This window comes from Anoplopoma fimbria, chromosome 7 (genome assembly GCF_027596085.1).
Source record: "Anoplopoma fimbria isolate UVic2021 breed Golden Eagle Sablefish chromosome 7, Afim_UVic_2022, whole genome shotgun sequence".
NCBI lineage: Eukaryota > Metazoa > Chordata > Actinopteri > Perciformes > Anoplopomatidae > Anoplopoma > Anoplopoma fimbria.
Genome location: NC_072455.1, coordinates 8416607 through 8442048, shown reverse-complemented (window position 1 = coordinate 8442048; position 25442 = coordinate 8416607). Strand labels below are relative to the sequence as shown.

At 41.6% G+C, this 25442-nt stretch overlaps 1 protein-coding gene across 1 annotated transcript; it reads right to left on the bottom strand.

Annotated features, from left to right (window-relative positions):
- Positions 1 to 11860: 11860 nt before the first annotated feature.
- Positions 11861 to 16396, bottom strand: LOC129093312 (cytochrome P450 26A1). The gene is made up of 7 exons (XM_054601292.1): positions 15985 to 16396; positions 15353 to 15577; positions 14536 to 14817; positions 14013 to 14162; positions 13760 to 13894; positions 12861 to 13007; positions 11861 to 12757 (listed from the first exon to the last, which is right to left on the bottom strand). Exons 1-7 carry the CDS (start codon positions 16171 to 16173, stop codon positions 12425 to 12427), a joined length of 1461 nt encoding a protein of 486 aa, XP_054457267.1. The 5' UTR covers positions 16174 to 16396; the 3' UTR covers positions 11861 to 12424.
- Positions 16397 to 25442: the final 9046 nt, after the last annotated feature.

Sequence of the window (25442 nt, the reverse complement as noted above, 5' to 3'; positions counted from 1 at the left end):
ATATTCTGATTCTGATTCTATTTAAGGGGAAATAGTGAAACACCAATTTTAAGAATAAGAAGTGCTACTTATGTTATGGTAGGGTGAGATCATTGTATCTAGTACATGCCCTTCCCATCCTGTGAAGTATGTCATTTCTCAAGGAGATATAGATAAAGGCACAAAGACACGTTCAAGGAAGCAGTGTGCTGCTGCTCATTTAACAGTACCAAGAAAACAAGCCCTTGTTATCTGGGTTCACAGTTCACATACCTGTTTTGACACCTTTTTAGAGAGCGTAATACATTTATTACTAGCTGTTGACTGGCTGAATACCAACACATGACATCAGAGCTAGGGATAGTTGCACTGTATTTCTGCAATAAGCGGATGAATTAGAAAAGGTTTTTAAATGACAGAAGGTGGTTGTGATCTCTCAGCAGCAGCTTGTTGACACCAACCAGCTGTCAGCCCTACAGTAGGCCAAGGTTTAAAGGACCATACCAAGATTTAGTTAACTTATTCAAATTACATATATATATGAATAGATTTTGTTTACTGACTTACAATTACATTATGTAGTCATGCATCAAGTCCAGGGGCCCAAAGTGTCAGGGGCCTTCACCTACAAATTGTCACTCAAAGAGACACATACCAACCAGGAAGAGACTCAAAATTACCACAAAGACACATAAAACAACTCAAAAGAAAGACACAGAACAACTACAGAGAACCACAAAACAACTACAAAGAGACACATAATGACCGCAGAGAGATATAATAATTAAGCCTTTATTAGTCCCACAATGGGGGAATTACAATTCTCTGCATTTAACCCATCCCGGAGGAGCAGTGGGCTGCTAAGAAGCGACTGGGGATTAGGTGTCTCGCTCAAGGACACCTTGGCATGTTGACTCTAGAGGGGTTCGAACCACCAACCTTGTGGTTACGGGACGAGCGCTCTATCTTGTGTGCCACAGCCGTGACTACAAAAAGACACAATAAGACAAAAAAAAAAAAGAGGCCAAATGTGTGTCTTGCGCATATGGAGAAGGGGTGGTGGGACCTTTTGTATTGTCTCTTTATCTCATAATGACTGTGGTAATAGTTGCAAACAAACACTGTTTGAAAACATTTACTTGGTGGTGCAGTCATTGCAATTTGTGACATAAAAACATTTACAAAATGCAATGGCTGGCTCTAAAGCATTGTATTTAAAGGGCCACATTTTATACATGAAGATCTGTATGCTTATAACAGTGTGGTTTTGTTAACACACCCCATTGAAGTTGTAAAAAGCCTTCTGTTGTTCATGAGACACTTCTTTATCTGAAAAAATAATGATGTCATCAGAGTGAGAGTCACTTAAGATTGGGGACGACAAATGTGTAGGAGAAAGCCTGAATTACAAAGTGGAGGTTGGAGTTTGGAACACCTTGGTGTATGTCAGGCCGGGAGAGTAATGGCAAGATGGTATTTGTGGCAATATGGGAAATGTAGGATCCAGTGTTTTTGGAGATGACCCGTTGAAAAATGAAATCGGTAGTAATACATGAGAGCTTACACAAACATGTGGGGTGTGTGTGTCCTTCAGTTGCCTAGTTTCTTCAGTTTCCTGTTTTGGCTTGGTCTATTACAAGAAGTGCGTTCTTACTTGAGATTACACTTTGTTGACACATTTTTCATTTCCCTGATCTCCTTCCTTTCCTGTCTCCTTACCCCTTTTCCTCCATTTCTATATGTGTTATTGGCCTATTTAACACAGAATGATGACAGAGTTTGTTCTGTAGCTGTCAGATGTTTTACGTTCAACTGTGAACAGTGAGGTCATCTATAGCAGCTAACTGTGGAGGCACTGAATCATACTGACACATCCAGCTCCAAACCCCCTTCAACAACACAAACCCTGCCTGCACAATAGCAAAAAGAGAAAATGAACTCTTCCAGAAAACCATGGCCTCAGACTTGGAGGTACTGACTCTCATCCCAACCGCTTCGCACTCAGCTGCAAACCACCCCAGTGAGTGCTGAAGGTCACGTTTTGAGGTAGCCAACAAAACCACATCATCTGCAAAAAGCAGGGATGCAATTCCTCCCCCCGTCTGCGCTTTGAAATCCTGTCAATGAAAATCACAAACAGGCCCGGTGACAAGGGACAACCCTGGCGGAGGCCAACACGCACCGGAAACGTGTTTGACTTTGTGCCGAGTATCCGGACACAGCTCTCACTTTGGTCATACAAGGACCGTATGGCTTGTAGCAACGAACCCGGTACCCCGTATGCCCTCAGTACACCCTGCAGGACTCCGCGGGGGACACAGTCATAGGCCTTCTCCAAGTCCACAAAACACATGTAGACTGGACGGGCAAACTCCCATGACCCCTCCAACAGACCTGCAAGGGAAAGAGCTGGTCCACTGTTCCACAGCCAGGACGGAATCCGCATTGCTCCTCCTGAATCCGAGGTTCGACAATCGGTCGTAGGAGGCTGAGAGGTGTGAAACCCCGATAATTGGAGCACACTCCAGTCCCCCTTTTTAAAAATGGGAACCACCACCCTGGTCTGCCATTCCACAGGCACTGTCCCCGACCTTCTTGCGACACTGAAGAGACGCGTCAACCAAGACAGCCCAACAATGTCCAGAGCCTTCAGCATCTCAAGCAAATCTCATCCACTTCTAGCACCTTGCCACCAAGGAGCTTTCTGACCACCTCAGCGACCTCTGCCAGGCATATGGATGAGTCTTCCACTGAGTCTGCCTCCTCCACAAAGAACGTGTTGGTCGGATTCAGGAGTTCCTCAAAGTGTTCTTTCCACCGCTCAACAATATCCCCAGTCAGGGTTTGCAGTTTTCCTCCCCTCCGAACTGCTGGTGCATAGGCACAAACAACAGTCAGAGACTTCTCCTCAGCAACTCGCAGTCGCATGAAGGCGACCCTCTCGTTCCCCGGGAAAAACTCCAACACAGCCGGGGGTTCGGGAGTATCCCCACACCTGCCCGGCGCCTCTCACCCTGGGCAACTCCGGAAAAGGATAAAGTCCAGCCCCTCTCCAGGAGTTTGGTTGCAGAACCAGTGGTATGCGTGGAGGTGAGCCCAACTATTTCTAGTAGGTACCTTTCCACCTCCTGCACCAGCTCCAGTTCCTTCCCCGCCAGAGAAGTAACATTCCACGTCCCTAGAGCTAGTCTGCAATGGCCCGGCTCACAATGCACTCAACCCCAATGTCTATCCCTGCGGTTGGTGGGCCAACAGGGTGGCGGCTCCATGCTATATCTTCGGGGTGTGCCCGACCGAGCCCCATGTGCGAAGGCCCGGCCACCAGACGCTAGCTGGGGAGCTCCCCTCCCAGGTCTGGCTCCAGAAGGGGCCCCGGTGAAACAAAATTTTAATTAATGATATCGTAATAAAAGCGGCGTCAAATGTTAACTATTCCTCTGCTCCTCATGTGTGTCTGCATTTGGGCCATTCCCTTTTTTGTTGGAGGTTGGTTCTGACAGTACGAACCAACCTGACCTCCTGAGCCGCTCCGTCAGCCTGGTCATCCTCCTGTCCAATCTCCTGTCCACCTCCGCCTGTTAAATGCTCATGCCCCTTTGTTCCGGCCCTCATGTCTGAAACTGAAATGTTGATGAATGTGCAATGTCCCTGATTATTTTTTTTATAAAATTTGTAAATAACTGTAATCTATAAATGAAAATAAGGTTTCCACATAACAGCTCTAAGATATGCCCTTGTCATTTTACACAGCATGAATTAGCGGAATTTAGTTTGTTTTCCTTACTCTTTGTTCTTCTGCACTAGCTTTGTTTAAGTCACCGCATCTTAACACCACTGCTGAATTTCAATGTTTGAATGGCGTCCCCCAGCTCTGTATATGTGTCTGTGCAAAGTTCCGCCCGTGAAACACAGAGACCAGAGGAGAGGAGGGCGAGAGAGAGAGGGGATAACCTAGTGCGACATAAATGATGGCAATACGCAGTGAAGACTCACACTGAGCTGAAGTGAAACCAAATTCAATTATGTTCTGTCACTGCATCGACTCACCTCTACATGGGGTTGTCTTCGAGTCTGACTCAACAGAGAACCTCAATCTGGCCTCGTTAAAATTAAATGACTTTGAAGGACTTAGCACTGACATTCATATTTTCAAACCAATGACGCAGCTACAGGTGAGTTGTAGTAGACACTCCAAGCTCCAAGTTAAGAATTCAAATAAGAAATATATACATTAAATCAAAATATGAATAAGAAACACATTTCCAGCTTCCATGTCTTTATCGATATCTAAGACTCCATACTAAGACCCTTCATGTTGGTTTTAAAACACTTTGGGTTAGTTTGGGTTAGTTTTGATCCGCCTTGTCTCCTTTTGTAATAGTACATGTATAACCTCAACACTGTAATGCACAATCATGTTATATACATGACAAAACTGGGCTAACTGGGCTATTAGAAAATGGATGCTACACTGGTGTCACATGAATGTATAAATAGTTATATCACCATGAATACAAAAGATAAAACTAAATTGGAAATTGAATCTCAGATATGTATTAAAATCACACATAACAATAGTGAACAAGACTTTGGCCTTTTGAAATGTGTTGCTCTAAGCCCTGGTGATCAGGAAAAACACTAGTTCTAGTTTTTCCTGTGCCAATGTGAGGGTTCCGGGACAGAGGATGTCGCATGTGTACAGATTGTAAAGCCCTCTGAGGCAAATTTGTAATTTGTGATTTTGGGCTATACAAAATAAACTGAATTGAATTGAATAGTATAACTAACATTGTAGCCAACACAGATCAAGTCAACCCAAGTTTGGTCTGTAACCCTTTTCATTATAGCATTGTGATTACTGGAATAACTCTGAACCATATTACAGGATGACATGCCATGTTGGTAAACATAAATAATAATTGAAGGTACCAATGCTGGGCCAGCTGAGCACAAATGACACGTATTGTAGTGGTCTGACTGTGTGCCAATGCTTAAGACAAAAAAAAAGCCAATACTCTCCAATAACATATTCTACCACATGTGGAACAACATATTTCCTGACTGATAATATATTGATTGAATTATTCCAACACCGTATCTGGCCGGAACATAGTTGTAAACAAATGGTGTGTATCTTTCTTCTTGAGGCAATACATTGGTTACAATGAGTGTCAGCATAACTGTTATATCGAAAACATTCTCTCTTTTTATGTGATTCAATTGGATTCAATGCGTTATTTAGACAGTATGGTTATTGATTTTGTATTTGTATTCTACTATATGTGCGGTATAGTAAATCATAAAAAAAATTATCAAAAAAGCAAACACCAGTCAAGCAATATTTTGTCTTGATACTTTGGTTATTGTTTTAGTATTATAGTATGCCATAAAAATACGGCATAGTATAGTGTGCCATGAAAATATGTCATAGTGGAGTATGCCATAAAAATATGTGAAAGAGTATGCAATGACAAATGGGTCAGAAAAACGTCCTAATATTGTTTGAAATAAAAATATCAAACCATAGAATGCCATAAAAAATGTCATAGGAGGTTATGCCATAACAAATTATTATATCATAAATCATAAAAAAGTCAGTATAGCATGTAGAATAAGTCATTTGAAAGCCATAGTATAGTATGTTGAAAAAAAGTATATGAAGTCGACATAAATAAGATAAAGTCATAGTATGACAACATACTATTCTATGACTTTTTCAGTTATGCTATACTATGACATTTATAAATCTTTTGTCGAGAAATGTCATAGAAAGTAACTTTTTTGAAAAAGACAAAGTATGGTAAGAAAAAAAAAATCATTCAAAAGACAGCATGTTGAAAATGATCATAAAAAAGTCAGAGAATAGTATTTTCAAAAAATAGTATAGCATGTCAAGGAAAGTTATGAACTTTAATATAGGCTGCCTAAAAAAGTCATAGTATAGTATGAAAAAAACATCATGAATAAGTTATAATATAGTATGTTGAAAAAACACGGAAAAACCCATTGCATAGTATGTCGCTAAATGTCATATCATGTGACAAAAAGTCAGATGATAGCATGTCGGAAAACTCATAAAAAGACATTTTACAGACTAGTTGTAAAAAAAAAAGTTGTAAAACATCATAGTTTAGTTTGTCAAAAACTCTTAACAAAATCATTCCTCAGGTCTTCTGAGCAGTCCACTAATTATCTCAGCTGCTTGGTCATACAACTTCTACTCAACTCTAAGACACAAAACCTCCGGAAAAAAATAACATTTGCTTCACCTTTCAGCATTACAGATTATTCTGCACATTACAGATGTATAAATTAAATAATCAATTGGCATATAAAGCTACATCATTCAAAACCCTAAAAAATTTGGACATCCAAATTATTTTTTATAACTTATTAAATCAACACTGGGTCGTCACAGCATGAAATGAAAGGAGCTTGTACACTCAACCAAGAAACATATTTCAATTTTTATTTAGTCAGATTTCAGTTGAAAAAGAATTGGTTATAGACTTAAAATGGCATTTTTGGCATACAATGCTGACGTTTCATGACATTGTAAGCTCCTTTACTACATTGCATTCTATACTGTGACATTTCTTTCATCCCTTTTAGTATGCTATTCTATGACATTCTAAGACTAGAAATATGCTTTACAAATGCAAGTTCATTTACAATTTATATTGTCTTTTTAAGACACTTCTATGACATTTTCATGGCAAGCTATACTTATATATTTTTATGACTTTTTAATGACATACTACAATGACATTTTTTATGGCATACAATACTATGACTTTTTATGTTATACTATGACAATTTTTGACATACTTTATATTCTTGAAAGGATATCTTCATTTGAAAACCTCAATAGAAACCTTGAATAAAAAATATAAGACATTCAGCTCTTTTTACCAAGCCAGTACAGAGACCATGCTGTGCCCTTAACAAGGTGGCTATGTTGTTGAAATGCCAGATTGTTGGTTTGAAACCAGAGCAATGTAATGCTAATGTAAGACTTTTAGTCAAAGTGGCTGATGATCATCTCATCTATTTTAATGTGTCTCCTCCAGAATATATTCCCTAGTTTGCTACACGTTTTGGAGGAAGAGGAAGCAACGACTGAGCCTAAGGTGTTCAACAATTACTCCCGAGCTCTATAAATAAAGACTTACTGTAGCATTCTGCTGCCTTTCAACCCCTTAGACTGTGCTACATTCTCCACCGTATTCCAACAATGTTTAAGGCTTTCGTTTTGGACAGAGGAGGAATTGGATGGATACACCCTGACAATGGCAGTTACATGATAGGCTACAGTCAATTGTAAATTATCCTCTTAAATTTTAGGCATTTTACCACTAACAGCCGTAGGTAAACCTTGATCAGAGTAGTGTTGATGTAATAAGCACCTCTCTGCCAGGGTGCTGAACTCTATCTGACCTACTGAACTTGTCGACAGGCTCTCAAATTTTGAATAATCACAGTGAGCCACCAACAGCCATGCTAACGATGCCATTAGCATCTCTTATTGGGCACTCATCTGACTACACAGCAGGGGACGAGGGGCCAGCAGACACTGTGCAAACGCAGTTTGAGGAATTAACACTCCCATTGACTTACAGTGACTGCTCCAACATGGACTCTATAAGCTGAGTGATTCTAAATGACCTTGGTCATCAGGACAAATAACTGCCCATTGAAGTTAAAGTGCATCCCTACAGTGCCTAGTTAAGCACATGTGATAGCATTAAGACAAGTGACTTTCATTTGATAAGATTATTTCCTTCTTCTGCTGACCATTTGTTTGATTGTTAGGCCCTAATCAGAGTGCAAACAGTCCCCTGTAAATTTGACACATGAAAGAACAAGTGTCAGGGAAAGCTTTTTTTCTGTATAAATTATTTAAAAGCCAATCATACCGAAAGGGAATGCAGAGAGATAAAATAAGCTTAAAATGACACAGGGATATTTTCTTAAATGTTGGACATCTCCGATAAAAGCATATAGATAGAGGTAGAGATCCATCAATCCACCAGCAAACTCAATTCATGGATAATCTATGGGTGAGATGAAATCTGCACCCCTAAAAACGTATCTGCAGTGTAGTTTACAGTACTGTAATCAAAGTCCATGGCAGTCTGTGAAGGGAGAAGGTCAGACTAGTGAGTGGGTGGGAGGACGTTCACCAAGGAGACTGCTTCTAGTGTCCCATGTGGAACAAAGACTTCTTAACTTCTTTTAATTTACGTCTGTAACTTAAATAATGTAAAAAAAGCATACTTATTTCAAGCCAAACCATGATGTTTTGTTGTGTTTTTGTTTTGTTTCAATTTACAACATCAACCACATTAAAACTGCAACCCGGTGAAAATATGTTTCCCTCTAAACCTTAGTGAGAATGCAGTTAAGATGTATGGGAACGTAATTTTGTAGAAGACAGTGTAACACATGGATATTTAAAATCTTGAAACCAAACAGACAAGACCTTACGAGGCAGACCAGATTTGGTTCTCCTCTCCCCTCTCCTTTTATGGTGGTTGTCCCTGCTTCCTCCAGCCTCCACCCCTCACCTCTCTCATGCGCTGTTCATGGCAACCAAGTGGTTCGGTGTATAAAAGTGTTGCCTTCAATAACACTACTACTGTAGCTATTACAAAGATTTACTCTGGACCATGTTCAGGCCTAAGGATCTAATTTAAAGCAAGCTAGTTTCAAACCTCTTTCAACGCTGTGTTGTAAATTCACTACAATGGTCACAAATTTAGACCAAAATGGCCTTGGCCGTGCAAAGTTTTGTCTCCACTGGGTGATGGTGAACAATGGAGCGAAGCAGACGCTCTTTAGAATGAGGAGAGGAGGCAAAGTTCAGAGAAGTTCATTCACATCACTCGAGGGCTGGACTAGCGGGGATAGGATGGCCGGACATAAAGGTGTCAGCTACAATTTACTATTACAATTTGGCCATTAAGCTGAAACTCTTATCACCGGTGACTTACAATAAGTACAACAGTTCAGCATTTGTGGATCCAATAATCACAAGTAGCACAGTAATAAACAAGACCCAGGGACAACAGTACAATGCTAAGAAGTCGCCATGGAGTGGAGGGAGGCTGGGTGTAAATCAGAAGGGCACCAGAAAGAGAAACAACTTGTGAAAGAGGCCAAAGCACATCTGCCAGTAAAGCTGTCATTAGCCTGCACAAACACTGGCTCTCATTTACCAAGCTAGGTGAAGACTTTAAAAAGTGTAACAAATACATGCAGAACAAAATGTTAGGCTGACACTTTAGAACATTCACTGTTGATGCTTGCATTTACATGTACTTCTGAATAACCAGGTTGCATGGAGATACCAGGTTACGCAGGTAATCAGAGAACCTGTTTATTTATATTCCTGCATTATTACAGGAGTCATTTTGTTTTACAATTTGTTCCACAATGGTCCCACTGAAACATTGTTGAACAGTTAAACATTACCAGTGACTGTGGTCAGACTACGAGTAATGTTTCTTCTACAATATTCTAGATGAGTTTATGTGTATTTGCTAACAGCAATTTTTATCTTCATGTATAATTATTGGTAAGTTTACATTATGAATATTTTAATGTGATAATAACACATCAATGTAATTTGACAACAACATGCGTCTTCTCATCTTAAATCTAAGTTATATCAATGCTCTTCCATTATGAATATAAGGAAAGGCAAGCCATTTGTGTCTGAAAATGTGTTTTGTATTTAGTCCACAGTAAAACATCTGGATCTATAACTGTCAACAAGCTGCACTATTGCAGGTTGGCCTTAAGGATTTGTTGCTATGACAACAGTTCAAGACGTATTCTAAATTAGAAAAGTGTGCTTTGTAGAGTCCAGAACTCCGCCAAAAGGTGTGTTTCCCTCTCCATTCCCAAATAATGAAGAGATGAATTTCACTCAAAGGTGGCAGCGAAGATAATATAAACAGGGATTTATTCAGGTTTTTAAAAAAATGAATATCGCAACCACGAGAGGTCCTTGAACATACGGTCATAAATTAGCAAAATGTGTACATGCAGCAGTAACCAACTCGATATTTGGGAATAATAATAATAATTTTGGGCTGTACCTATTGTTTCTTTGCATTTTTATAAACAAAATAAATCACATACACTTCAATCGACTTCATTTGTTTCAGGCACACTGAAGCTTATCACCACCCAGATCATCTTATCATCAGCTTATCTCTCTGCCAGCTACACACCCTTTATTACAACAAAGCGGTCTATTTAAACACCCAGATCCACACTTGTTAACAGCTTTTCATTGACCATTGCAACATAGGCGTCCAACAGCAATCCATTAACAGTTTGCTGTCCTGAAAATAGGAATCTTATCTCTGAACCTGCAGTAAACGTGTACCCATGCTACTGCCCTACTTCCACAGTTCCACTGAAGGTCTATACGGGTTCAGTGCCCTGAAAGTGAACTGATCAGTATGAACTCTGTTTCACCCTCTGTCTGCTCATCTGCAAGGGTCATCAGCCCTCTGCTTTGCTTTCCCTCCTTCTATGGATTCCAGATTTCTCTCCTATTTTTCTTTTCTCCGCACAATTTATTGATTCTGTAAGGATAATGGAATGTGTGTGTGTGAGTGTGTGTGTGTGTGTGTGTGTGTGTGTGTGTGTGTGTGTGTGTGTGTGTGTCAGGACCACCCACCCTCGGTGTCTACAGAGTAAAATACATTAACTAGCATCAAAACTTCACCTTTTCAAATAACCCATAGAGAGCTTTACCTTGTCATTACATCCTGTTTATTTAATAGTGTGCTATAATAAAGTTGATTTATCAGGCTATTAAGAACACATAATACCAGTACAGCAGGTTTTAAATAAATAAAACTAGCTTAGCATTAGCAAACTGGGTGCAGGGCTAAACAACTAGACTGACTCTAAAAAATACTAAAAACACCCTACCAACACTTAGAAAATCAATATTCGGCATGTTGCACTTTGCTCTTTAGCAGATAAATCAATGGAGTTTAAGTCTACTCCATTCCTTCAACAAAAAAAAGAAAAAGAAATATAAAGACTTGATTTTTTGTGTCACCCTGATTTGGTTTATAGAGGAATAATTTTTGGGTTTTTTTTCAAGTTTGCCATGTGTGTCTTTTCTCCTCTCTGTTCCCCCCCGCCTGTCTCACAGGCGTCGCAGAATGACTACGGTGTCCAGCAGTGTTTTTGTCACCCCGTAGTTTATTCCGTACAGAAGATGAAATGTAAATAACAGTAAATGTGTGGTTTCACAAGAATTCTTGGTCAACAACCCGTTAAAAAAAACAACACAACTTGTGTTCTGACCATATCTGGTAACCAGAGCTATAGCAGGAACAGAGGAGCTAGGTGAGTGGATACACACGTTTGAGAAGACAGTATGTCATGTTTACATTTTTTTTAAGTACTCCACCTATTTAGCTTTGCACCGCCACCATTCTGACTCACAATGGAAGGTTTAGAAAAAATTATTGATGCAGCAGAACCAGATATCTTTTTTTGTCAACACCTGGTGCCTAAATCACCCACAATACAACAGACCACCGACGATTGGATTCCGACATGTTCCACTATAGGCAGTTGATGAAACCATAAGAGTTACATCCTACATAGGTTTGGTAAGCTCTCTGCTTTCTTACTCTGCCTCCCAAGTGGTAATCAGTGAGCTTGAGAGGTGGACAGGGTCTGGCTAGCTCCCCCCCTGCTTCCTGTCTTTATGCTAAGCTAGGCTAACATTACTCCAGCTCTGTACTTGATACACAAACAATAGATTAATCTCCATTTTTTCCACTCATTCTCACAAAAACATTACAGTTTAATTGAAATGAAATAACAAAAAACAAGATTATCTGCATATCAGTTTTATTAAATAAAAAATCCCATACAATATAACATAAGTCAATTAAATAAGTTGGGGTAAGATACAAAAGTTATATAAACACACTCTACATTAAGTATGTACATAATCCTATAGATACACCTCTGAGCTGATTAAAGTGTTCCATGTCTGTGTATAGTGCCTCTCGTTTAGTTTGTTCAAACAAACATATATATATATATATAAATATATATATAAATTTATACAAATTCAATGTATTAACATCATAATATAAACTGTAAAATACGTTCTTAAGTCATCTACAATATGTACAATTTAAGCCATGTGGAAAAATATGCATTGACAAAGTCCAAAAGATCAGAATTATCAACATATTTTCTCTTCTTGTGTAAATGCAGCCTTTGTTCGGTTTCCTTAGAACTTTTAAAATTCCCAAAACTCCCCAAATAACTTAATTTCACTGTAGTTCCTCCCGTGGATTTGGAGGTAAACATAAATGATTTGATACCTTCGGGAAACCTCACAATTGTACTCTACATTGCTTTTAGGAAACAACCCCTGGCCATCTCAGTTTCACTTTCATACATAGCTGGTAAACTTAGTTGGCAGATTGTCCACAGGATAGACAGTAGGTCCTGTTTTCATGGTGGGTGGCCCGTTTAAAAGAGTCCAGTGACACTTTGTGACCACCTCCACTAGGAAGATCTTCAGCAGGACCTTTGCAAACTCTTTCCCCACACACATCCTGGAGCCTCCTCCGAACGGGATGTACTGGAACCTGGAGGAGTTGGACAAGGGTTTGGTCATGAAGCGCTCCGGCTGGAAGTCTTCTTTGTTGGGGAAAATCTCCGCCACATCGTGGGTGTCACAGATACTGTAGATGACGTTCCATCCTTTGGGAATTTGGAAACCCTGAATTTGTGATGGGAAATGATCAGTAAGCAGGTTCAGCTTTTCAGTTGTGTCTCAATCTGCCATTTACACATTCGGTTCACGGAGATCTTTGTTAACTTACATTAAGTTCAAAGGTCTTGAGGGCCACTCTGAAGCCTCCAGGAACAGGAGGGTTGATCCTCAGAGTCTCTTTAATGACACAACCTGTGTATTTCAACTGCTCCAAGGCCTCAATGTTCAGACTGTGGAGTTCCATCCCCTGTTCCTCCTAAAGACAGAGAGAAACTTGCATGTTAGGAGAAGCAGAGAACCAGTTCTATAGTTCAACTCAAAGAAAAGATGGCACTGTTTATCAGACCTGGCTCCTGACCAACATTTAACATGACTTGCACTAATTAATGAGAAAGTTTCACTGTAGATTACAGTCTCTACGGCAAGCATAGGGTGCACTTACCCTACTGTTTAATTTTAATAAAGGAGTAGCATTACAGTAGAGTAGTATTAGAAAGCGCTTTCTCCAAAATCGCTTTCCTGAGGTTTACACAGCAACTCATGGTCTCACCAGCAGCTAGAGTTTGTTCAGTTGTCATGGAGATAGTTTAGATACCTTTGAACAAGCAAGTATGACAACTGTGCAAACTCAGTTTGCTGATGAAGACCATGAGATGGGGTTGAAAGTTCATGAAGAGGTAGGTAGACTTTGACCATATTTTGGTCAATAACAATTAGCTAGGTCAAGAGTGGCGTTTCCTGCTCATGCATAAAGGTCCTCTACTTGATATTCAGGGCATTACTATAGCAGAATTTTTTTTTTTAAAGTTGTTAGTTCTGTTTGATCTGTTGTTATCAGTAGATATGCTCTGAATTTGAGGTTTAACACCTTTAATGATTTTTTTCCCCCATGAATGAGATGAAAAGTTACACCAGATTTTCTATTATGTTGAATGTTCATTGCAGCAGCGACTATTAAAAGGTATTTGAACAAAACCGTATAGATCTTAAGTTGCACAGTGTAATTACCTTCTCCATCAGTTCCTGCCTCAATCTATCCACAACTTCAGGGTTCAGGCCCAGGAACATGACCAGAGAGGTGGCTGTGCTGGCTGTGGTTTCATGGCCCCCAAACAACAGCTCTGTGGCAGACTCCTTAATGGCCTGGGAAAATAATTTGAAACATAGAATAAGTTCAGGTCCCAACCAAAAGCATGGCTTATAAGAAGGGTAGAAGATGCTTTTTCACATGTGTAGTTTGAGGATGTGAAGGAAACATTACCTGCATGCTGAGTGGCTCCCCGTTCTTCCTGCTGCTGTCTATGAGCTGCTGCAGAGCGTCTCTGGGTTTGGACTCCTTGTCCGACTCCTGCATCTTCTTCTTGATGTTCTCCTCTATCTTGGAGTGGATGAAGTTCCTCGCCTTCAGACCCTGGAGGAAAGGAAGTCAGGGGATGGCCAGAGGAGAGGTGGAAATAGGGCAAGAGAAGGGTGAATGGAGGGCAGAGGAGAAACACAATGTAAGAGAATGAATTAGCATCACGCTTGCATTCACGGGATATTGATTTACTTGCTCAAGTGAGGTAATTCTCCACAGTTATTATCACGACTTTTATAACTGTTGATGTAAGCATGCTAATAAACATGGTTGGCTATGATGTGATATGCAAAATCACTGGTATGGTCCTTCAAGTTTTCATCAATTACTTAATTAAAGCACCCCATAACCATACCTAATTGTCGGTGCTTTAAAGACTTACAAAAGAGGAGTGTAGCTGTATGTGGTCTATGCGTTTGCCTCTTACCCTGTACAGTCCGCTAAAGGGCACGTCAATGGGCAGAGAGAACAGATTCTTGATCATTTCCTCGAAAGCCTCCACCAGCTGCTGCTCGTCGGTCTTGATCTGCTCCGGCTCGAATCCCAGCAGGATCCTCATGGCGATGCGGAACATCAGCCGCTTCATCTCCGGGTAAACCAGAACACAGGAGTCCTTGGCCACCCACTCCTTAACCGCGGCCCGCACCTCCTCCTGGATGACGGGGATGTAGAGCTCCAGAGCCTCGGTGGAGAAAGCTCGCATGATGGCCTGGATGGAGAAGGGCAGGAGTTTTAGACTTTTTGGGAAACAGAAGATCATGCATGTGCTATTATTTGACTGACTGTTGTGCTCAACTAGCAGACATGGCGACAGTAGACATAATTATGTTGCCTCAGTGCCCTGCAAACACCTCCTTATCAAGTCATTTGTCTGTAACCCAGCCCTTAAAGTTAAGTTCTCTTGGAGCAAGTGACACAATCTGCCAGTGAATTAAGAAGAGTTCAAACCATTCCAAGTATTATTTTCCTTAAATCAGGTGAGATTTTTCTTAATTCTAGTGCAGTAACCTGCATTTGTTTTGTACTGTATTTACATGCAGATATTACTTTGTAGAAAATCATTTCAGAAACTGCACACGCTGCTTTAAAATTAATAAAGTTTTTAGGATCCAATGATCAGAAATGACTATGGCTACTTATTTGTTTAGTAGTTAATCATCAGACACAGTACTGATAAGACTCACCTATTTATTATTCAGTTGCTGTGCTCCGTTATATCGTTTCAAATGCAAATCCCAACTCACCTTTTTCTTGGTCTTATGTTGTGCTCCGTGCACGTTGGACAGTGTTTCCGAGCCCAAGATGGTGCGCACGGACGCGGGCCACTGCGAGGAAACGAGCCGGTGCTCCCCCAGCAGGATCTGCCGGACGTTGTCCGCTCCGGTGACGCGCACCGTGGGGTTACCGAAGAGGTGCGTGCGGTAGATGTAACCGTACTTCTGGCGCTTCATGCGAAGGAATTTCCCCCTCTGCAAAACGTGGACAAGAACCAACGCAACATGATGAGCAAACAACACACTGATCCAGCTCTGTATATGCACAGACACGCACAGCAAACCCTTTAAATAAGAATGATTTTGTAATTAAATACATGTTTAAAATCAACTAATTTCACTGCCATGATTCACAGATTATCTATTAATCTAAATAAAATCAATCACAACATAATGGTACACTCAAAGAGGATATTTAATCAATTTAAACACAATATCTAAGGCTTAAGGTGCCACTAAAGCTCCTTGTTAACCAATATGTAAACAGATGACGCCATCATTTAAAAAAAAAAGGTTTAACACAAGTTGGCCACATTTCCTACACGTGTCCCGGAGCATCCTCATCCACGTGTGGGAGTCACCGTGTGTTTCCTTGCGTTTACCTGGAGGATGAGCTGCAGCGTCTCCCCAATGAAGGGTAAGCCCATGGACCCGGGGGGCAGCGGCTTGGGGCAGCTCGGATCTCTGCCCCGGATCATGTAAACCTCCCACAGCTTCAGCGCCACCAGGAACAGCAGCACGGGCAGCACGATGGTGCACAGGAAGGTGGCCAGCAGCGTGTTCAGGGCCATGTCTGCGCGGTTCGGGTGAAGTCTTCCGTCGGCTAACGGTTCACTGGCCCGACTGCTCGCCCCGGCGCTTTTATAGGCTGCCCGTTACCTTCTCCTCCCTCTGATAAATTAGTTCACTCAAAGTTCATCTTTAATTGCGGGGTTGTCGCTCGGCCCCGCCTCCGGCCCCGCACTGGCCGACGCGCCCTCGCCATTTGTTCCACGGGGGCCCGCATCCTTAATCCCTACCTCCTGTTGCACGCAGACAATCCGTGGAGGATTTCAACTGAGGGGGGGGAAGAAGGTGACGATTCCCCTGCGAGACAATGGGAGCGCGTCCCGAGACGCCTTTGTTGGCCATCCTGCAGCTAGTTTACTCTCATTATCGCCTTGGCTTAAGCCCCGCTTGTGGGATCAGTACTGATGCCTGCAGGGCGGCCTGCATTCAAGAGCAAAACGCTTCTTTTTCTAAGCAGCAACATTTTTTTTGGGGAAAAAAAAAAGAATGTCTTAATCCTTCTCCCCGTGAGTCTCACTGCAACCATTCAGCGCCAACCTTTACTTTACCACAGTCTGTCATCATGCTGACCAGCCCCCCATGTGGATATACTGTACATTTTTTTATTTGTATTCTTATTTTTTATTTTATTCTATTTTTATTTTTATTTTATTGTATAATATGTGTATTTATTATCTGTTTCTGTGTAGTTGAGCTGCTGCAACACTTGAATTTCCCCCATGGGGATCAATAAAGGAATATAATAATACTGCAAATATGTAGTTTACTTCACTTTACGGGCACACGCTCACTCTCGCCCTGTGAATGATTCTGATGAGTGTGCACACGGATGTCACCACGTGGCTGATATTATTCATACCGCCCTCTATTGCCCTCGCGATGTATCAGTGTAACAATGAGACAGTCTGACTCTGGAGATAACGTGGTGGATAATCAGTCCGCGTTCAGACTGAAACTCTTCCTAATCTAGATGAAGACTTTGACCACGCGTGTGTGTGTGTGTGTGTGTGTGTTGTTATAAAAATGATAACTCTCAGCGGGTTCAAACATGGGTCAGTGGAGACGGCGGAGGTTATCCCCGGCTACACACGGGCAGAGAGAGGAGGCGCTCCTCTGCCCAGCCACCACATCCTCACCCTGCCTGGTCTCTCGTGTCTTTACGACCTGCCATAACGACAGGACGTGTGTGTGTGTGTGTGTGTGTGTGTGTGTGTGTGTGTGTGTGTGTGTGGCAGGGCCGACCGGTCTGTCAGAGTGAGACAGTTTGGCTGCTTTTTTTTTTTTTTTTTACAACGCATTACATGGATTGTCTGTTCCGGCTGTGTGCGTTTTTTATTTTTTTATTTGATATATAAAAGAGCGTGCCCCGAGGTTCACCCCGGTGGGAAGGCATGACTACTATCACCATTACAGTCACACACAAAAGCCTGGACATCTGATCTGATCTCATGGTTTGGATGTTAAATTCCAAGACTTTTCCTTTGATTTTCTACTGAAGCAGGTACACTGGGGACATGTTATGTTATCCCCAGTGTCTACACTAGACTAAGTCCAGTTTTTTTTAGACTCTGTAGGCTTTTTGACTACTTTTAGACCTACAATGAGAAACTAAATAGATACACAATTTATTATTCATCTACCAGAATGTATTCATTTTTTGAGTTATTAGAAAAGCATGCGCTGATTATCCCAGTTGAGTTATCCAGTCCTGGTAGAAGTTGTGTAGACCTTTTTTTGGCAAATGAAACAGTTACATTTGATTTAATGATTCTGTAACTGATAATTTTCCTTGAAAGGTTTCCTGGAAGGAACTCCGCAATCTGGTGCCGATCCGGGAAAGAGATAATGTTTCCAGTTTGATTGAGATTTCCATTAGAAGAGATTGCTCTATTAGAATAAATTAGCAGAACATATTATCGGACAGCCAACTAAATAAATAGTTGAACAGCAGAGCATTTAATTTGAATACGGAGAAGAGCAGAGACAACTCTGAACCCGCCAGTAACAGTAAAGCTAGTGCTAAAATACAAAATATTTCACGACAAATGTATTTGCTAAACAGCAATTGAACCTGACATCAGCCACAATGTTATTGTAATAATCCCTGTTTCCCCTCTGTGTTCAGACAGACAGCAGAGGGTGATGCATGTTCAGGGTGAATGGGTTTCCAGCTGGTCATGCTGGAGCTGGAGAGTTTTTCTCATCACAATGTGAATGTGTGAAACAGGATTCTGCTGTTCAGGTGTGATAAAGCCGGGAGGAGGAAGGGGAGTGTGTGGGCGGGCAAAGGGAGGTTCAAGTGTGGAGAATGATTCCTGGGTCCACACCTCACCATGCTGCTCCATAAAGTCACTGTTAACCTGCCGATCACCTGCTGGACCCCCCCCCCCCCCTTAAGACTGGGCAGAGCTCTACACCTTCACTGCTGTCAAATGTACAGTTCATACTGTACGTGAGCTTAAAGACAAACTTTAAGAAATGCAGCCTGCCTGATTGTCAGGTCAAAAGCTTCACTTATAGACTAGAAATATCACTATCACCTCATTGGCAGATTGCCACGAGATGATCACCTTTATGCTCCCCAGAGGATGAACCTTTTCATTTTATAAACTTTCCTCGAACCACAAACAGCAGGACAAATTATCACTTTCACACACATCTCATAATCTAACAGACATTTTGTAATTCATTTACTGATCATGTTCACACTCCCCAGATGATAGACCCATTTGATTTTGATGACTCCATGACATTTCCCCATAGACCTCCACCAGTACAAACTTCCATTAAGGGCTTCCATTACAGATTTTTTTTCATGCTCTCTTTGTATTTCTGTAAATAGTGAGGGTTGAGGAAAAGTATAAAGCGTTATATTTCCTTCTATTCTATTCCATTTAAGTTCTTTAACTGTGTTATCAACTGATGTATTCACTTTTATTTTTAGTCTTTTCTGATGATCTTTTATTGCCCCGTGTCAGATTTTGGGCTCCATTCAGTACATATGAGGTTAAGAAGAAGTACACCAGTGGTGGATAAAGTGCTAATCCTTTACTCAAGTAGAAATAATAGAACAGGACACATCTTTAAAAGTAGGAGCATCCTGGTAGAATAATTCAAATACTTCCCCTATTGGGGAAGGCTTATAGTTTACAGCAATGTATCATATAAGGGTCACCATGACATCTGTTAATGTGTTTGCTGTTATCATAACAACACACACACACACACACACACACACACACACACGCACACACACACACACACACACACACACACACACACACACACACACACACACACACACACACACACACACACACACACCTACAGAGAGCACACATTCAGCACAAGTGCAGAGCGAACATGTTTGTATCTCCTCCCCCAGCTCACACACTGGCTGACCTGCTTGTAACCCTGACATCTCAGTGAACTCTCACACTCAACCAAGTTCACTGTCCATCAAACAGAGAGGGAGAGGGAGAGAGATAACAGAAATAGAAAGAGGGAGAGAGAGAAAACAGGGATAGAGAGAGGGAGAGAGATAAAACAGAGATAGAGGGAGAGAGAGATAACAGAGAAAGAGAGAGGGAGAGAAAACAAGGATAGAGAGAGGGAGGGAGAGAAAACAGAGATAGAGAAAGGGAGAGGGAGAAGGAGATAAAAAAACAAGGATAGAGAGAGGGAGGGAGGGAGAGAAAACAGAGAAAGCTACAGAGAGGGAGAAACGGAGATAGAGAGAGGAAGAGAGAGAAAACAGAAATAGAAAGAGGGAAATAGAAAACAGAAATATAGAGAGGAGAGAGAGAAAACAGATAGAGAGAGGGAGAGAGATAAAACAGATAGAGAGGGAGAGAAGAGAGAGAAAACAAAGATAGAGGGAGAGGGAGAAAACAGAAAGAGAGGGAGAGAGAAACAGAGAGGGAGAGAAAACAAGGATAGAGAGAGGGAGAGGGAGAAGGAAATAAAAACAAGGATAGAGAGAGGGAGGGAGGGAGAGAAAACAGAGAAAGCTACAGAGAGGGAGAAACGGAGATAGAGAGGAAGAGAGAGAAAACAGAAATAGAAAGAGGGAAATAGAAAACAGAAATATAGAGAGGAGAGAGAAAAAACAGATAGAGAGAGGGAGAGAGAGAGAGAAAAGAGAGATGAAGAGATCGAGAGAGGGAGAGAGAGAAAAAAGATGGAGAGAGGGAGAGAGAGAAAACAGAGATGGAGAGAAGGAGAGGGAGAGAGAGAAAACAGAAATAGAGGGAGAGAGGGAGAGAGAAAACGGAGCTGGAGAGAGGTGGCCCTGTATTCGAAAGGGAAAATGAGCGGAGCGAGTTACAGGGCAAGTTCAGTAAAACAGAACCAGCCTACGATGTAGGATGATGTTGAGAAGACATATCTGATATGTAAAATTGAATTGTTAAACAAAGGGGTCATATTAAATACCAAAGTATTATTCAGCGGCCCAAAGAGAGGCCATTGAGAGAAAGATCCAGAGATGAATTCTCCCGTACAGACCGGCCGTCTAGAAGAAGATTTAGATAAACAAGATCTTGTATAGAAGATTTGTGTAAATGTTTTAGATTATCTATAAGGGTTGAAGATTCACAATGTTTTTAAAGAGATGGCCGTCAGAACTTAACATTATGGTTTTCATTGGGAAACCACCACTTCATGTCAATATTCCAGGTGAATCGCTCGACTCAGACTCTGTGGAGTTGGACAGACTCAGAGGTCTGGTGCTGCATATAAAACCTTCTCCTTCACACCGTTAAACTCCCCAGGCTCAGAGAGGTAAAGGTCCACAGCTTTCCTCCTTCGTCCTGCCAGCCTTCAGCACCAGTAGCGTTTGTGTTGATGCGTACATGGAGTCCAGCCTCGGCCCTATTAGCCCCTCCAGAAATTTTAAAGATTACACACATGACTCCTCTGACAGCTGCCATGGTGTCTTCCAGTCCAATCCCTCTGTTGGTCTCAGGTGGCCAAGTGTCAGGATGCCAGCACTGCAGGTTCCCCGGGTCGATGCTGCCAAGTGGGCAATCCATATGTATGATACGTCTCCCCTGATATCACTGTCATCGCTCCTTGCTGATGAAGAATACCGCAGCTAGGTGAAAGCCAAGTAGGCCTGAATTTACATCGGCTTATAACTCACTTAATGGTGACTGCTCTTCTGGGATTAGTAGTTTGAGGTGCATTCCCATCAGGAGGAGGTCAGAGGGAGTGTCAGGCTCCTGGTTCAGCACAGGGTCACACACTGTTTGTCCACTGACATCATTCTCTGTCTCTGTCTCTCACTGTAGAAACTCAGTAGGAGAGAGTGGAACATTAATTCCAACAACCAGCCACATAAGAATGCTAAACGGTTAGACCATGCCTCCATAATTTGCTGATAGTCCAGAGACACCATTGCGTTTTCAGTCAGGTTGAGAAAGAATGAGCTTGTCGCCGGACCGCGTCCCATTCATCATTACTTATACTGCAGCCTGAATATCAGGTGTCATTTCACCAACAGTTTTTGGAGTTAAATGAGACATCCAGTAAGCATTCATCCCAGTGGGAAACTTTGGCTGGTTCCTGCACCAAGGTAAATGTATCTCTGTTGATGATCAAACGCTTTATTGTTATATAGATTGCATATAGATCTTTGTTGTCCTCCCGCTCTTAATCTAATGCCATTTTATAGATGGAAGGAAGGAAGAAGGTTCAATGGCTTTGAGAAGATAAAACAGAGTGAGAAACTGTCACTATGATACCGGTCCATGTGTAGGTCAGACCATGTGAATGTGTTCCCAGGTCTCCTCCTCCTCCCCGTCTGCCCGCTGTATTGTTGCAGTGAATGTGAAAGCTGTTTACTGCCTTGTTAAAGTGTTTGATCCCTGCTCTAAAATACTTGTCACTCCTGCTGACTTGCAGGAAGGATCCCCCCCCCCCACACACACACACACACAATGCCTTGACACAGGAACGCGATGTCTGCTGATTTTCGCCCACACATAATTTATTCATTATTATATTATATTATTGAGGCCCTGCTGACACCCACTACTACTACCACTATCATTATTAGTCACATTACTATTATTATTGCCTGTACTATTACGCTTATTGACTTGCTTGTACCCTGGAGTCTTTGTGCTTTCTCGCTTCGCAGGCTTCTATAAATCGTGGCTGTACCTGGACCGTGGTCGTGCATCCTGCTACGGCCCTGCTGACACCGACTGCTACCACCATTATTATTACTAGTCACATTACTATTACCTGTACCATTAAGCATTTTAGCTTTACTTCCACCCTGAAGCCCTTTTGCTTTCTCGTTCTGCAGGTTTCCATGAATCGTTGTGGTACCTGGACCGTAGTCGTGCCTCCTGCTGTGAGCCGACTGACACCCACTGCTACTTCGATTATTATTATTAGTCACATTACTATCCCTATTTTCATGGCTATAATTCTACTGTAATAATTGCTGCTGTTATTATAAGTAGTCTTATTATATGAATCATTTATGTCATATACATTGAATGTGTTGTATCTCTGTTATGCTGCTCATTCTGTACACATGACATCTATTGCATTCTGTCCATCCTGGGAGAAGGATCCCTCCTCTGTCGTTCTCCCATAGGTTTCTTCCTTTTTTCTCCCTGTTAAAGGTTTTTTTAGGGGAGTTTTTCCTGTGCCGATGTGAGGGAAGGACAGAGGATGTCGCATGTGCACAGATTGTAAAGCCCTCTGAGGCAAATTTGTAATTTGTGATTCTGGGCTATACAAAATAAACTGAATTGAATTGAATTCAGAGTGCAAACGTGCAGCAGCTCAACAGTGATATTTGCTCTTTAAAATCTTTTAAAAAATAATGTTTTTTTAATCAAGGCTACTCCTGGGAGCGAGTGTGACATGATCATGTGTTGCCGGTTTTCTGTCAGTTTTAGATTATTAGTGGTGAACTTCAAAATGGAGAATATAATCGTTTTTTTTCTGTGTAGGCTTTATGTGTAATGGCAGAAAGTGTGTGTGTATATATATATACACACACATATGTTTATATATACATATATATATGTTTATATATACATATATATATATACATATAATGTTAAAGTTGATATTGAGCTGTCACATAAATATGGTGCAATATAAAAGTACATTTCCTTCTGAAATGTAGTCGAAGTGTGAAATAGCATATGTGTCCCAATCCAGCGGCTGCATCCTTCGGAGGGTGTATTTGTAGACCGATTGCGTCACAGCGGCCGCGACGAGGCTGTCCCATTTCGAAGACTCCTCCTAATGCGGCCGACAAATGCAGCCTATTTTTCCAGATTCGGAGGATACAACTGATGGATCCTTCACGGCCCAACATATCCTAAGATTCATTGCGTGCCGGAGGAGTTGATTTATTTATTTTTTTAATCGACATGGCGACTAGTGGACCAGCAACAGGAGAATTCACATTTAAATGTAATTATTGGGTTTTAACTCACGTGAATATCTACATATACAAGTGTTAAAACTAAATACAAAGGACCTGATCAGATAACTGGCTGACGCTCGTCCAATTTAATATTTTAACTTAGCTTTACCTCTTTTATGACAACTGCAGCTGGTTGCTAGGAGATGGGAGCGGCAAAAAGGTGGGGGTGCGAAAAGCTGGTGACGCAAACAGGAAATCCTCTGTCAAGCAGACCGTCTCATTTCAGGGACCGCTCGGTCCAGCCTTCTTGGTATTCAAAGGCTGGTTCCTCCGAAGGCTGCAGCCGCTGGATTGGGACACAGCTAATGTCTCAATTTAATTTTAATTCATTTATGGTGTCAACTCATAACAGAAGTTACTTCGAGGCCCTTTCTATATAGAGCCGGTCTAGACCGTTCTCTTAAATTCATCGAGACCCAACATTCCCCCAAGCAAGCACTCTCTCCTGGTAACCCATCAGTTAGGGCAATGGATGGATTACTGAACTGGCCTACTGGACCCAACAGGTTAGGTGGCCCCCGGACCAAAGCCTCTGTTGAAGTTACTGCCAACATTTCTTGTTGAGAAGTAACAGAGACCTAAAAGAGACTGAAAATAACCTAAACGATTCAGAATACGAGCACAAAGGGACACAAAACATCTATAAATAGACACAAACATCTACAAATAGACACAAATGACCCCTGAAGAGGTGCAAAACAACTATAATGACACCCCAAATGTGAAAAAAGACACAAAAAGGCCCTATAAAAAAAGAAAATGTCTATAAAGAGACACAAAATGACCAAAAACAGACGCAAAACATCTAAGAAGACACGCAACAAAGAGAACAGAAAGATGTCTCTTTGAATCTGTGACTCTTGTTCTTATGTAGGAGGGTTGGGGCCCTTCACATGTCTGTGCTAGTGGCCAAATTTCTCATAATCCGTCCATGGACTTCTCTGAAGTTCTCCTAAATATCAGCACAGATATAACTTAATTCCTTACTTTACAAAGTTGATTATATACTTTTACTCTTCGACCTTACAGTTGGACCAAAGATGCATCCCTCTGAGCCTTTGTGGTTAGTCAAGGGTGTGAGGGGCAAATCCACCTCCACTGTAGATGAAGAGATACGGAGGAAGCGTATGTAAAAGAATGTGACAATGTTCAAGAATACAGGGGTAGAATGTAACAAGACAGTACATCTGAGAGTGTAGTAACAGTAACCCTCTGGAGAAAACAAACACATTTCTCTGTGTGTGTGTGTGTGTATGTGTGTTTATGTGTGTGTGTGTGTGTGTGTGTGTGTTGGCAGGGTGTTTGCTGTCCAGTGATAATAGAGCTCTCCAAATGTCTCTCGCCTCATTACATCTGCGGCGACAGGGATCCTCGCATTCAAGCGCTGACCCAGGCCAAAGTTCACTTGCTGTTTCCCAGTTAGCGTGTGTGTGGTGGGACACAGCGAGGCGCCGAGGGTGAGAGACAAGATGACAAGAAAAACCTTCACAGAACAAGTGACGCTTCTGTCTTTGTGTGAGGGTGAGAGCGAGACGGAGGGAGGGGTAGAGCGCCCATATCTAGTTTGAGACCGGTGGTTCAGTTCAAGATGAGGCTCAGTCTCTGCGCATTTGTTTCACTCAGTGGTTTTAAAATTTCAGTTCACATATATATATATATATATATATATATATATATATATATAAAAAAACATTTTCAACAGGTCGGCCCCTGGTTGTATAGCTCATATTTGGCTCAACCCAAGTTGGGTTTGTCTCTGGAAACAAAACGAGCCAAACCATTTACCATAAACCTCAACACTGTATATAAGAAGTT

Coding starts and splice junctions, on each gene's coding strand:
- LOC129093312 (XM_054601292.1), bottom strand. CDS start 16,173: ATGGCCCTGAACACGCTGCTGGCCACCTTCCTGTGCACCATCGTGCTG. Junction 14,818..15,352: donor AACATAAGACCAAGAAAAAG/GTGAGTTGGGAT, acceptor TTCTCCATCCAG/GCCATCATGCGAGCTTTCTC. Junction 13,008..13,759: donor GGCAGGAACTGATGGAGAAG/GTAATTACACTG, acceptor CTCTGTCTTTAG/GAGGAACAGGGGATGGAACT.